This window comes from Takifugu flavidus, chromosome 6 (genome assembly GCF_003711565.1).
Source record: "Takifugu flavidus isolate HTHZ2018 chromosome 6, ASM371156v2, whole genome shotgun sequence".
In the NCBI taxonomy this organism is placed as follows: domain Eukaryota; kingdom Metazoa; phylum Chordata; class Actinopteri; order Tetraodontiformes; family Tetraodontidae; genus Takifugu; species Takifugu flavidus.
In genome coordinates this window covers 5953261-5968330 of record NC_079525.1, presented here as the reverse complement: position 1 = coordinate 5968330, position 15070 = coordinate 5953261, and the positions used below count along the sequence as shown (strand labels likewise).

The window sequence follows — 15070 nt, the reverse complement described above, 5'->3', positions numbered from 1 at the left end:
TGCTGTGACTTCATATCTGACCTTTATGAGTAGCTAAGTAGAGCTCTCCAGGGTCTCATTTGTCTCACTTTAGTCGAACAATGGATTCAACCCTCGCACGACTTTCTGTCACTGTGCAGAATGAACAAGTTCACAAGTTGGTATCCAGTGAAAACTGGTGGCCCGGCTCAGTTTAAGCCAGAGAAGACAACAACACAAACGTCTTTGATTTTAAAATGGCGCTAAAATGTGGGACGCGTGGACAGAAGATTGCAAACCACATTGTCTTCATTTCTTCCATTTATTTTCTCTGTAGAATTAAAGGATTTCAAATGTGCAAATGCAAAATATGATATAAAACAAGCAGGAACCTACGCCCAGGTGTCGCGGTTCGCGGTGGTTTTGCTAATTGTGTCCATCCCGGGGTGTCAGTTTGTGGCATTCCAGATGCCTTTTTGTGGCGGGCGTGCATTCAGTCGGCAGATGCACACAGCTGTGATTTATTTATTTATTTATGCCCATTGTTGCAGGGATGGTTTGGGGGACAGCTATTTCTCTGCACGTATCCGTGCGTGTGTGTGAGTGTGTGCGCGTGTGGGATGTGAATGAGGTTCAGTAATGAGAAATGCTTATCAAGCCTCTACAGCCTGTCAGCTTGCTGCTGTTTACTGTTGCCCCAACAATCCTACAGGTAGGCCCAGGGTGGGCACATTGACTCCGAACATTCCTGTTTTGTCTGTGCTGAATGGAAGCAATCAGCCGCCGGATTCAGATGATTAGGATTATGGGGCTAATTTGTATGAGGAACACAATAAAAGTGGGCATTTTTAGGGGGTGTTTTAATGTGGAAATTACATTTCTTAATACCTGAGAAGAAGTTCCTGTTTGGATGTAAATCGTTATATGTTATTAGTTTTTTTTGTTATTTAATTTTTTTTTTAAGATTAGCCGCCACTTTGTCCAGCAGAGAAGAATAAATCACAAGAGAGGGAGGGAGAAAACACAGCTTTCTCTTCCACACTCAGCAACTGCGGCATAATCCACTCCGAGGGTGCTGTGCAGTAGAGGAAAAAAAGCAGACTTTAGCATAATTCCAACGGGAACCTTGACAATTAATTAGACAGGAGAGGTGACGTGAGGGCAGAGAGGCAGCAGGGCAGCGTGCAGAGCGAAGATGCCAGTTACGACCTGAATGGATGATGGAGTGAGTAAACAGAGAGGAGGCGGCACCGGGACATCAGCTGTGTGACTCTGTCCTTTCAGAAATCAGTTGTAAGAGGTGCGGTGCGCCATAAGCCTCTTTTTTACTCACCAAACATCCACAAATTTGCCTCATTTCTAGAGAGAAGTCAGAAAGAATCAGACCCAAAATCACAACATTCAGTCTGATGTTTGTCCCAGTCAAAGCTGCTGATAGATGTTTTAAACAAAACTAGCTTTTCTCAGTTTGTAATAAAGGTCCATAGAATCAGAACCTACAAGAAGGTATTTAGACAGTAAATCCTATAGAGACTTGATTCGATGTCTTTTTGAAGGGGCGTACATTATATTTGAAGGTATTTTAATATTTAAACCCTCACTGTTGTGACACCAAAGCCAGTTTCAGTAAAAAATAAAATAAAATCCATACCTACCTTAGCTTAGCTTAGCATGGGTGTTATATTTTGCCTAAAATTAACATCTCGAGGTTGAAACAGGGCAAAATGTTTGTTTTTCAATGTTCTCGCCAAAGTTGAAGATATTACTCCAATTTACTCGATTATTTAATCATGTTCTGAGGCTAATTCTCGCTGATTCATTAGTGTGTTTGTGTATGCGTGTGTGTGTGTTGGGGGGGGGGTCACAGCTGCTGAAGAGGCCTGAGTGTGTGACAGTGAAACATCTATGTGATCTTCAGGCAGATGACAGACAGACAGAAGGGCTCCTCAACAGGACATACAACTTTAACAGGATTGGAAATGGTACCCAGCAGCTGTAGAAGGCCGGAGAGTCAAAGTGGGAGGAAGGAGGGGCGGCGGAGGGGGGGGGGGGGGGGAGTGCAGCTCGATGAGCCGGAGGAGGATTTAACTGTCATTTAACTTAACTTGACCAAAGGACACACTCCTGTTGACCGAGGCTGCTTAAAAACATGGAAAAAGAGGATGAAAATGAGGAATATGCAGCAAAGAAGCGGGTTCCGGGATGAATGAATCTGCTTAGCGCATCTTCAAACGCTGCCGGCACAGCAGGGGGTCCTGGGCTACACCCGTCGGAGAGTTGGGTGGTGCGAGTGTGTGTTTAGTTTAGTAGTGGCCTAATAAACCAACCGTCTGCAGGGAGGGTGCATGCAGGGAGCAGGGGGGGTTACAGCGGTCTTTATGCTCCATATTTACAATCCTTTCAAATGCACAGACGGACCAATGCGCCATCCTGCCCAGTGGTTCTTTGATGCCTGTCGATAGCGCTGCGTGATGATGTCATACGGCAGAGAGCATGGGAGGGTGGAATGATCAAAGGAAAGAGGAGGGATGAAGACACGGGAGAGAATATCCAAGACAACAACGGGACAAAGATGGCGACTGCTCCTGCAATGGGACGTCCACTGGCGTCCAGACTGCCGCATCGCCTCTCGGAACCCCGGATGACCATCGTGCGCTATCACCCCCTTTCCTTTGACGGGATGACCACCAGCATGACGCGCTGGAACCGCCAAGCCGACCTCCGCCACCACCACCACCGCTACGCTAGCACGGTAAGCTCTCTGTCTACCTCAGCCTCTCCTCCGCTGCCATTGAACCACCAAACCCTCCGACGCCTGGTTAGCATCGCTCCGTCCGAGCATTTATCGTGACTCGCCGTCCTATCTAATAACACATTTTCTTGCCATTTTCTTTCTTGTTCTCGGCCCTTTCATCGTAGTCTTTTGGCTCTTAATATAGGCCTCTCTTTGCCATCAAAGGCAGCACATCAATTGCCTTGACTCCCAAGTGTATGTGTGAGAGTGAATGAGAGAAAGAGAGAGAGCAGGAAAAAAAAAACAAGAACACCGTGTATCAAAGATCAAGGCACGCTTTCATGTCTGATTTTGGCCTCGCTTGGGTTTCGCTCTCCATCCTCCTTCCATCCTCCCTTTCCTGCCTGTTATGCGGATGCAGGCGCTCCTCGAGCACCGTCGGCGCCTTCGCCCCAAACCCTCGGCGGTTCCGCGGAAAAAATGAAAAATCTTTTGTGGCCAAATGGAAGCGAAGATATATTTTTTCCCCCCTTCTAATTTAAGAAGGGTCTGCCGTGGCCGCAGGGCCGCAGCTCTGCCCCGATGATGACAATACGTGAAACAATATTTGAATAAGCAGCAGGAGGGCAGCCTGCTAATCCACTGTGGCTAATCCAGCATTGGTGCAGGCCATATTGGTAGCTGGAGTATTCAATCCCATCACAATGCACATCAGCGGGACGCCATGGCAAATATACTGACACTCGTACAGACACGGCTGGGAAAGGCCAGCAGATGGGTGGATGGATGATGGACGGATGACACCTGTATTGATAACTTGATATTTCATTTTGAGTATCTTAATTACCTCTGCAGTAACTGTGTGACAGAGCTGAGATTTATTTACGCGTCAGCCCTGAAGAATGCCCGTCGCTGCACGTGCGCCAGAAAAAGCAGCGGAATCTTCCATATCCTTAGTTTTATGGCAGCTAAATAAATAACTTGTCACCAATTATTTTAGTTAAAGAGCAGAGGACTGTTTTTGCTCTTTAGAAGGTATATAATGAAGATTTCACTCTTTTGGAGCATCTAAATGGGCCTTTGTGCTGGGAGGCCCCTAAGAGATAAGCCTGTTTCTGACAGGCCTCCGTACAGACGCCCAAATCTGCTGTGGCAGCTGGAACAAAAGGCACCCCTGAGCTGGACTAGCACGTGGACAAAAGACCCGTCACAGCGGCCCAGAGACCCGGCCTCCATTTAAGAATTAATAACTCACTGATACCTGAAAATTGTTCATATCGTACCCGACAGCGCTCAGAGATTTAAAAGTTAAGACTTTGCGTCCTTTCCTGACACGTTCGGCGTGGCTTAAAGTGTTTGGGAAGGATCTGCAGCTCATTGGTGGATTGTTCGAGTGTGGTTGACGTCATAATCAGTGATGACATCTGCCCTCCTGTACGTACAGCTTTCACATCTCATTACATCAGGTTGGCGGAGAATCCAGATGCTAAAATAAGCTAACGTTTACACCTTTTGTGGGAGCTGGATAGTTAATTTACTCATTTACTGCAAACCAGCAAAAAACAATCATCTGTCTTCTGCCTGCTGCCCCCCCCCCCCCCCCCCCCCCACCCCCCACCCTTCCCACACACACACACACACACCTCCTCCCTGAGGCAGACTGGGAGGCGGAAGTGGGCAGGGCTTCAGTTATAGATTTATAATTGCATCCTCACCATGTTTTATTTCTAATGAATATTTTTCAGTTAGTTATTGGAGCCCGACTTTTAGGTTTTTGTCTACATTGAGGGACGCATCATCAGTATGACCCAGCGACGCATTCAATGTTCAGCAGGTTTTTGCACGCACTGGAAGGCAGATTTTATTTGTCTCATTTGTGCCATTGTGCCAGCTTATGTGTTGTGGCCACCAGCAGCATAAATAAGCAGGTCCATGTATATTTCAACGTGTTGCTCTAATAGGCAGAAAGAGTGTGTTCAGGTGTGGTAGCCCAGCCCCCCATGTGATGACCTTTCTTAACTAAGAGCACGGGCACACACACACACACACACAAACAGACTCAGCCTAGAGACATTACAGATTCATAAGTACCAACATGCCCCCTACCCCTCCTCGCCAAGACATCATAAAGGTCAAGTTCATCTTCCTCAGTATGCCGTCTTTGTCTCTCTCCTCACTGTCTCTGGGGCCACTGCAGCAACCATAACAACATCAGCCTGTTGCAGCAGGAACGTGTGCGTGTGGTGGTGTGTGTGGTGTGTGGTTGTGTGTGTGTGTGTGTGTGTGTGTGTGTGTGTGTGTGTGTGTGTGTGTGTGTGTGTGTGTGTGTGGTGTGGACATAAAGCAAAAGGAGAGGAATACATCTGCTTAATGAGGCACCTTTAGCCTGGCTTTAAGGTCTCCGAGCCAGGTTGAGGGCACCCTCCTGATCTGACACACACCCAGAGACCAAAACAGTTTCTTCAATTACTCATTTCTCTACTGTTTCTGTAGATTACCATGGAAGAACAGTTCATCCAGGACTGGACCGGGTCAAGAACGCCTGAACCGCCAGATCTCACATTGGTCAGCTAGCCTGAATAGCATGAGGCATGGTAAAGGAGCCAATTATTATTATTGTGATATTATAATATTATTAGTAGTATTGTTATGATCTCTGTTGAGGAGGACACGTGACAGCCGACGATTGTTTTTGTCTTGCTTTTAGCAAAATAATTTAAAATATTCTGAATGGAATTAAATAGTGTTTTCAGGAAATGTTGATAATGGGCCAAGCTCATTAAATGTTGGCGATGTGTTCTGGATTCTGGACTTTGACCTTTGAGCTTCCATAAAACAACCTTCTATGTTGCATAACATCGTTTTAATACTGCTTTCATATTGTAGCATATACTGGTGTATGTGAGGAAATGAGCTGAAAAATTCTTCTTTTTCTTATTATCATTAGTAGCAGTAGTTATATTAGTAATATTGTTGCATTGTTTTAATTCCATTTCTCTCTCCCTCTCTCTCTCTCTTCTACGCACACACACGCGCAACCCCCGCGCGCGCGCACACACACACACACACACACACGCACACGCTCTCACACACGCGCTGACAGCCACTGGCTGCAGAGTGACAGGAGGCAGGATGTTCGGGTTGCGGCGCGGTGATTTCTCTCCATCCTGTCAGTCATTCCGCCGGCTGAGGTCTCCGTTGAACTCCGCACCTGTCCGCAGGTAAGTAATTCCTTCAAGTCTTCGCGACAGTTGCTCAGTGACATTGTGGTTTTGACTAACAATGATCTAATCTAACAGGCACAGAGGCTGAAGAGCAGCAAAGTAAAATCAGCCTGATGTGTATTCTGTAATGCTGATTCTGGGTCGGACTAGTTGCATTATTTAATTGTATTATATTCTGGATCCTAATCAAAATTCGGCAAGCTCTTACAAACCACTCTGTTTATTCATTCATTGTTGTAATGTATTTTATTGTTTATGACATTTTTTTCCTGTAGCACAAGCCTGTAATTACCGCATATTGCCGCTAGTGGCGCCATTGAGCGTTTCGTTATCGTGACATAGAACTGGTACAAATAGAATCAGAAAATGACTTTGGTTTACGTTCTAAAATAAACAAAAAACAACGCAAACAAACCTCAAACAAAAAAAATCCCCAAACTCAAACATTTGGGCAATATTCCATTCACAATACGTTTATTTACTGCAACCATGCGATTAATGTGCTTCCGACTGTACATATAAATAAACATGCATTTTATTTTTCTGTGAGCGTTCAAGTGTTTAAATATTCAAACGTATCTTTAAAGTTGGCAATGAATCTAAAAAAAACATTGCAACAGAAATGTGTGTAACTAATTATATAGCAGAGTTACTTGGCATTAAAAGTAATGTATCTGAATGTTTGGATGTACAGTTGGGACACTTATTGCTCGTTAGTTGTATAAGAATGCTAAAACTTAACGTGTTTTCATTGGGCAAACTTTAAAAAGTTGACTTGTTGCTTTATAAAACAAACGCGTTTGATTTATTGGCAAGGATTGAACACGTCGGACCGATTCTCTTTGTTTTGGTTCTACGCATCATACAGACGTCGGCGTGCGCGCACGTACTCTGTCTCTGTATTATTGCCCAGAAACCAGCCACCATGGGGAGTTAGGGGGCAGGCGACGGGTTATTTTCGCTCATTTTTCATATCAGAAAGATATCCATATGCTGCGTTTCGGATTGTATCGTTCTCGCCAGTATCCCCGATGCAGTGGATCACGGGGATCGGGCTTTCAGAGACGGTAGGACATTAACTTTGGTGCAAAACACGGGACGTTCTCGTACCTAGCTAGGCTAGCCAGCTAGCAGGCTAACTAAAACCAGCTAAGGCTAGCTGGCGCTGCGTCCACTAGAGTGGAAAACGTGCCCTCGCTTTCTTGTTGTGTTTGATCTTTAATCGCCTGATTCTTCGGGGTGAATAAGTGGCAAAGTTGGCAGCAGTTTGGCACGAGTTTTCTTTGCAAAGTGAAGCAGCCAAAGCGCGTTTGTGCTGAACTGTTTCTGCATACGGGCCCGTCTTGTGCGGTTGTGGAGTTTGTTTCTGTACCCATCCCCCCACCGTCTTTGCAGGCCAAGATGAATGAGATTCTCACTTCAAAGCATTGGCACCGGTGGTGGCATTGCTACAGGGCTTGCTAGCTGCCACAGCTTGTTATCATATGTTGCATTATATGGAATAATACGACTGTTGACGCGATGCGTAAGCTTTGTTTTGGCAACTGTTAGCTGTAGCATTTCAGCTAGTCGGTGATCTAACGATATAAAGTTAGTGATGAGGTTTAGCTTGGTTTAGCATTGAGCTGGTTGTTTTTGTTTTGACTACAGCACCAGAATTAATTTCATTTCAGAAACTGATGGGCTAAATGACAGAGATTCCTATGGTGTCTATTAACAACTATAAGCAAAGTTCACTCTATTTTGCTTTGTCTCTTTTCTTCATTTAGAACATCTGGTTTATTTTATCCGTCTTCACACCATGCTTGTTTGCATCTGTAATAAAGCTTATAATCTGAACCAAGTGTCACTGCTGCGGCTAATACTTGTCTGTTTCTATTCTAGGGTGAATCGTTTGCCAGCAAAATCTTTGCTGGAGGCCAGAATCTGACCTCCGCATTGTACAATCAGAGACATGAGTGTTGTCAGAGAATTACATGGGATCGGGTACAGGGGTGGAGGTGGGGTTGTGGCCTCTTTAAACGGCCCTACCCACTTTACCGAGGATGCTCCACGGCCTCCAGTCCCTGGTGAGGAGGGATCTGATGTGGACCCACCGGTCCAATCATCCGGCACCCGTCCAGCCGCCCTTTCCCAGTCCCTCGGCTATCTTTCTTCATCCTCATCAAAAATGGGGGATGCATCAAGCCACACGCTTTCCTCATCGTCTGCGACTCCGCGTCGCCCCGACCTGGACTTGGGTTATGAACCCGAGGGCTCTGCCTCGCCGACTCCACCGTACCTGAAGTGGGCAGAGTCGCTCCACTCTCTGTTAGATGACCAGGAAGGCATCCATCTGTTTAAAAATTTCCTGCATCAGGAAGGGTGTGCGGACCTTCTCGACTTCTGGTTTGCTTGCTCGGGATTCAGGAAGACCAGTCAGGAGAAGAGGGTGAAGCTGGCCAAGGCCATCTACAGGAAGTACATTGTGGACGGAAGCGGGATTGTCTCCAGGCAGATCAAAGCGGCCACCAAGAGTTTCATCAGAGACTGCGTGGGAAGGCCGCATCCTGACCCTGCCATGTTCGAACAGGTAAAGAAGCCATGGCGTGTTCATAGATTTAGATTTGGGATCAATTTGAGCTCACAGGATACTGTCAGATGGACGAGGACGCTGCAACACAGGCTAATTTGTGCCCTGTGGGAGGACCGTTAATCAATATTGCTGCCAATCGAATGTGATCGGAGTTGGTTTGGGGCTGTACTTGACCATAATAACTATGCTCAATTCTCTGCCAGGTGTTTTGTGTCACTTTATATCGGCTTCAGATTTCCCTGCTCTCGTGGCTAAGTGAGAGTTGTTTGATTAAGAACCTGACAAATAGTTTTGTTGCTTAAAAAAAATCCAACCAGAGCACTGCCTCCAAAATTTGGGACAAACCAAATTGTATCAATATGACCCGATAAAACCGTTGCTTGTATTTGTTCAAAACTGAACTCTTTGTCAAAGAGTGGACGTCTTAGCCGTGAGCGGGGTTGGAACCTCGTAGACCAGCCGCGTTTGCTTCAGCCTCGGATGTGTGTGTCATCAGTGTTGGTGGACTTGAGCTGAAAAAGAAGGAGAGAAATATAAATATAAGCTCCTCGAGGCCACAGTTTAGCACCAGTTTGCTGCTTTTTTGTTCCAGGCACAAATAGAGATCCAGAGCGTGATGGAGGAGAACACCTACCCGCTGTTCCTGAAGTCAGATCTGTACCTGGAGTACACTCGGACAGGCGGAGAGAGTCCCAAACCAAACCCCAGCGACCAGAGCCCGTCGTCGGGTCCGGTCAAGCCCGTACCCGGGTACCTGCCCACCCTGGCTGAGGACGAGGAGTGGAGGTAAGAAGAGGCTTCGCCGCTGCCACGTTTCACCATTCCAGGCCGTTTCTTGTGCACCTCAGAGATGTAACACGCCTGATTTGCTTTCAGGTGTGGAGGGGGCGGAGAGAGGGATGTAGAGGACGAGAAAGAGGAGGACGAGTGCGGCGACACGCCAGCCGGAAGGCTGACTCACAACCTGCTGATGCAGACGGCGCCCCAGAGGGCCTCGACCTCCCGGAGGAGACTACCAGACAGCAGAGAGTACAGGTGTGCGCGTGTCTGTGTGTGAAGCGATGCTTCCGGTGATTGTTTATACCTTAATTCTCTAAAACACTTCCACTGGTCTGAGCTTTCCACTAACTTGAGTCTGCGCGTTAATGACCTCCCGATAATCTCTGCTGGTTCACAGGCCGTGGCGAGAGCCAGTAAACCCGTACTACGCTAACCTGGGCTATGCTCGCGCTCCAGCTACCAGTGCCAATGACAGCGAGCAGCAGAGCATGTCGAGTGACGCAGACACAATGTCATTGACCGACAGCAGTGTGTAAGCACACACCCATGATGGTGTCCTCGGAGATACGGCCGAGCCGTTGACATCGGCGTCGGGTCATTGTTTGTTTGTGTTTTCTGCAGAGATGGTATTCCTCCGTACAGATATCGGAAGCAGCATCGCAAGGAGATGCATGAAAGTGCCAAAGCCAACGGACGTGTGCCCCTACCTCATATACCCGTGAGTGTGAAGCAGTTATGGAGCCTTCTGGGGGCGCTAATGACAGCATTGATATATCGCCATGTGGCCACAGCTCATTAATGAGCGTTAGCGTAGCCGCCTCTGCCGCCGACCGCAGTAGCATATCGCATGTTTCTGTACACAGCGCACGTACCGCATGCCAAAGGACATCCATGTAGAGCCTCAGAGGTTTGCTGCAGAGCTCATCAGCAGGCTGGAGACGGTTCTCAGAGAGAGGGAGGCTCAGGAACGACTGGAAGAGCGACTCAAGAGAGTCCGACTGGTGAGTCGGCTAAGAGTGGCTGTCCGCCATCAAAGTGGGCAGAATATGACCAAGCCTGTTCCAATCTTTTCATACAACATCTCTCACCTTCTGCCCATAGGAAGAAGAGGGGGACGATGCTGACATCTCCATGACAACCTCCATGTCTTCTCATAGCATACCACTCCCCCTCCCCACCTCATTTCCACCTCTCTACGGAGCCCGTTATTCAGAGACCACTGCAAACTCGGCAACTGTCACCACTTACGGCGGCCTGGTCGCCATGGAAGATAGTCACGACGATGACCCGGAATCCATCTTGGACGAACATGTGCAGCGAGTGATGAAGACTCCCGGCTGCCAGTCGCCGGGGGCAACCAACAGCACCTTAGGGGGAGGGGGTCGGCACACTCCTCCCAAATCGTCGCGGTCACCCGACGGAGGGACTGGACCACCTCACTACCCCCCACACCGAGGGGGAGGTCACAGTTTGCCTGCTGCTGGGGTCAAAGGTAAGACGCTGAGGAGGGGATGGAGAGGTGGAGCGGCGTGAATCCAGGGTGGGTGTGTCCCTAACGCGCCTCTTCTGCGTCAGGCACGCATCACCACAAGCAAATATACCACCACAGAGGACGAGAGGGGCAAGACGAGGCAGGGTCCAGGTCTCAGGCTAACTTCATGTGGAACGGAGACCCTGGAAGAAGTCGGAATTATGCCGACTGTGCTGGAGCCGGCGCAGTGGAGGGCGTGGGGTACAGGTAGGGCGAGCTGCCCGAATGCACGGCGTTCTCATTAAGATCGCCTCTAACAACGCGTGCGTGCGTCACCCGTTTCACCCCGCAGCAGTAAAGGCAGCACGTTGTCACGGAGAGGCTGTAAGAAGGCGCCGGAGATATCGGGCAAAGGTGAGGAGAGTGCGCGTGGCCTGGATACCCAGGTACCGCTGGAGGATCTGGAGAGAAATCAGAAGATCCTGCAGTGGATGATGGATGGAGACAGACAGAGGAAGAGTTCACACGGGTGAGCAGCTTTAACCAGACCCCCTTTAATCGTGAGCATCTTGTAAATCTAAGAGATTCATCCGCTCATTCACTCTTGTCTTCCAGCGGCAGCACCAGCAGTTCCAGAAGGACGACGACCAGCAACGAATCGATGCGTCCCACCTCGGTGGAGCGGCCCGGGGCCGTGCACCCCTGGGTCTCCGCACAGCTGCGCAACAACCCCTCCTCTGTGTCGCCCGCCCTTCCCGGCTCATCGTCAACCCAAGTCCAGCCCTCGCACCCTTTCATCCAGGATCCAGCGATGCCCCCCAATCCGGCTCCCAACCCCCTCACCCAGCTGGAGGAGGCTAGGAGGAGGCTGGAGGAGGAGAAGAGGAGGAACGCACCGCAGCAGGCGAAGCAGAGGTGGGTCTCGGCGGGGAGGTCTGCAGCATCTCGGCACGCTTTCTCCGTTTTTCTTTGACCTTTGACCTTCGGATTTCTCCCAACAAGGCACAAGTCCGGGAAACGTCAGGCGTGTGAGAACATGACAGTCGCTTACTACTTCTGCGGAGAACCGATCCCCTACCGAACGTCGGTCAAGGGCCGAGTCGTGACTTTGGGCCAGTTCAAGGAGCTGCTTACCAAAAAGGGCCATTACAGGTGAGAAGAGCGCTCGTCGTCATGGCTGATTTGATTTTGCTTTCAGGAGACGTTGGCGGTCTCTTAAAATCTACTGACTGAGGCCGGCGGCGTTCGTGAAGCTCTGGGTTAATGGGGCCGATCCGTTTGTAATCCTCAGGTTCTACTTTAAGAAAGTGAGCGACGAGTTTGACTGCGGGGTCGTGTTCGAGGAGGTGCGCGACGACGACGCCACCTTGCCCATCTTTGAAGAGAAGATCATCGGGAAAGTGGAGAAGGTTGACTGAAATGTGGCGACGGGAGGATAACGGAAATGCAAATCGATCGTTTTGAGAGGGGAAGGACGAAGGCTGGGCTCAGAAGACAAGCGAAAAGTAGAAAAACAAACGGAGCAAGGTGAAGCTGAAGGGAAGAAGCTAGACTTATCTAGGGGGAAATATGATTCACGGAACATCGGGGCATCAGACCAGGCGATGCCGGAGCAGAGGAGATTTCACTCGTCCCCTCTGGATATTAAAAGAGCGCTCTCTAATGGAAACCTGATGTCTCGCAGTCTTCCACCGGTGCGTCTGGGAAAGGGTGAGACTGCTGGAGGGGGGAAATTTAGTCTTCCACGTCTTCTGGAGGAGACTGTCCTCTGACCATTACGATGCTGCTACATTACCATGAAAACTCTTCAACTGGTGCTCGGGACAGTAAGAAAGTTGTTTGTTTTTGTTGTTGTCGTTCAGGAGAGTTGCTGCCTTTTCCTTCCTCCCCTCGTCGGCGAGCGATGAGGGGAGACGACAGCGGATTTGTGGGCGACGTGAAAGCCGGACCTGCTTTTCCCATTGTTGACTACTTCACACCCTCAAACGTTCTCACCCTTGATTCCTAGATGTCACGTAGTGATCTCTCATGTGAACACGTTTAACAGTTCTCCACAAACCTTGTTTACCAAAGCTACGTATTTTTTTTTGACAAGACAAGCGTCCTCGCTACATGTTTCATTTTATTTGAACTGTGTATGTACAAGGCAGGTACTATTACTTATTAATGCAGCCTAATTTTCATTATATCTCAATGTCGTATTATTGCGTATGTTTTTAACGAACTATAGTTCATTAGTCATTTCAGAGCAGCCATCTTGTTTATTTCCTTCCCTTTAATGCGTCTCTGCACCCTCAGATCTGTACTGTTCCCCATCAGACGTGCAGTTCTGGTTTCCTGCATGAATATTGCTATATTGCCCCCTCCTCCTGAAGCATACACACTAGTTCTGTTCCATCCTGTCCACACGGTCTGTTTTGTTTTATTTCCTATCACACGCTAACCTCATCTGTCATATTTTCCTGCTGTGCCGAGGGTCCGTGTCGGGGTGTATCTGTCCTCCAGACCGTCACCATTACCATCGGGAACGCTCGGAGTGCGTCTGAACTCGGCCAAAGAGCGGTTTCATATTACAGGAGCTTCTGCGATTTTCCCGAGTTTATCTTTTTGTCCCCCTAACAAATGACCTCTGCAGCCTGGAGTTTAATCCCTGCGCCTTTTAGACAATTTGAAAAAATATGCTGACTTTGCTGCGCGTGCATATAAAGCTGCATCTAAATGTTGTCAAGCGTAAATCATAAAAACTGGAAGAAACTGGCCGGGAATGCTTGTTGTAGGGACAGATCTGGGGCTGCTGCTCCTGCAGTTTTATTATTGCATATCTGTCTCCCGTTAATTAGGCTGTAATCACATACTTTTCATAAACCCTCCTTCAAACAATCAAGAAGAACTTCAAATTAACATTATTAAGAAACTGGAATCATGATGTCCTCACTCACTGCAGCAGTTTCTGCTGCATGCATCCTCACACTGGCCCAGCAGTCATTTAGGGTGCAGAGTCAGCATCCGCTCCGATGTTTGACCTGATTTGTAAGTGATAAAATAAGCTGAGGATGAGAGAGGTGCAGTGGAGGAGGACGTGTCCGTGTTGGGCTGGCAGCATCGGCTGTTCTCCGCTGCCTTTTTCGCTCTCTGAGTTCACCGGTGCTCCCAGCTCTCCAGTCACGGCTCACGTAACTCGGAATATTCTTATTTTCCTCCATGTTTTCAGACCTCATGCATCAGTTCAGGACTGCAGTAGGGTGTTGAACGCCAAGTCCTTGCGCACGCCGGCCATGTAAGCAGAATGTAATTTGACCTTTGATCCGGAACCCCCCCTCCGTCCTCCACGGAGGTCTGATGTCAGACTTTGGGCCTGATTGTAAAGCGATATCTATGAATGTGACCTATCAAAGAGGGGCTTCTGCACACCGCAGGAATGTCGAGTATAAATTTCTTTTTGTTTTAAGGGAAACATTTTCTTACTTCAACCTGCTATGCCTTCAATATGAAAATAAAATTTTAGATATGTAATTGTTTATAAAAAAATATATATATAATTTAATAATCACCAAGCATGTTCTTTATATGGAATATTTTCTTTTTTTTATGGCCCTCTGATTATTTTATTAGATCACCCTAAGACAGTCGAATGCAATTAATTCAAGGAACTAAAACAGCTATCTTTTGTCAGTTTGTGTGAAACACAGTGCCTTTTATCGTGTTTATCTTTTGAAATATTTTCATTGAACCAATCTGTGCTTTTATTGTTTAAAGTTCTTTTCTATTTTTATTTTTCTCAGTAAATCGGTCCTGTTGTGTTTTTAGTTTTCACTCATGCTCACACACATCGTTCTGATGGATCTTCTGCTGTAAATATGTACATTATCATTTCATACACGTCAGACCTGCACCACATGTCTGGTGTTTCTGTTTTTCTAAGGTAAACGCCAAGATGTCACTGTGCTGGTTCCACTTGTACATTTCTTTTCAAAAGGTACTTCATAATAAAGATGTTGAATAAATCTTTTTCTCTTTTATTCTTGTATTCCTCATCGACACAGACACATGGATGGATGTAGCTGTTGTGAAGCAACTATTCTCAACATTTTGAAATGTTTCTTTCTTCTGTTATGTAATTAATTCCCTATCTCCCCGTAAAAACAGATTTATTTTTATTTCTTCGTCATTATTTTGTAACTCGTCTCTCCAACTGTTGAAAGGCGACTCTGAGAACAATGACCCACAGGCCTACGTCCCTCAATCTTAAAGTGATCAAAGCGCATTTGATTTCCAAGCTCCCTACTTGCGATATATCAGACTATGTCTATAACTCGCCATGTACACGC

The 15070-nt window shown here is 47.5% G+C and overlaps 1 protein-coding gene across 1 annotated transcript; it reads left to right on the top strand.

Annotated features, from left to right (window-relative positions):
- The first annotated feature begins 6698 nt into the window (after positions 1-6698).
- Positions 6699-14746, top strand: LOC130526812 (axin-1-like). Its single transcript, XM_057034761.1, has 13 exons — positions 6699-6983; positions 7801-8488; positions 9084-9277; positions 9368-9526; positions 9669-9803; positions 9893-9989; positions 10135-10272; positions 10373-10763; positions 10847-11009; positions 11095-11271; positions 11358-11657; positions 11745-11894; positions 12034-14746. The coding sequence occupies exons 2-13, from the start codon at positions 7871-7873 to the stop codon at positions 12158-12160; spliced, it is 2649 nt and encodes an 882-aa protein (XP_056890741.1). The 5' UTR covers positions 6699-6983; positions 7801-7870; the 3' UTR covers positions 12161-14746.
- Positions 14747-15070: the final 324 nt, after the last annotated feature.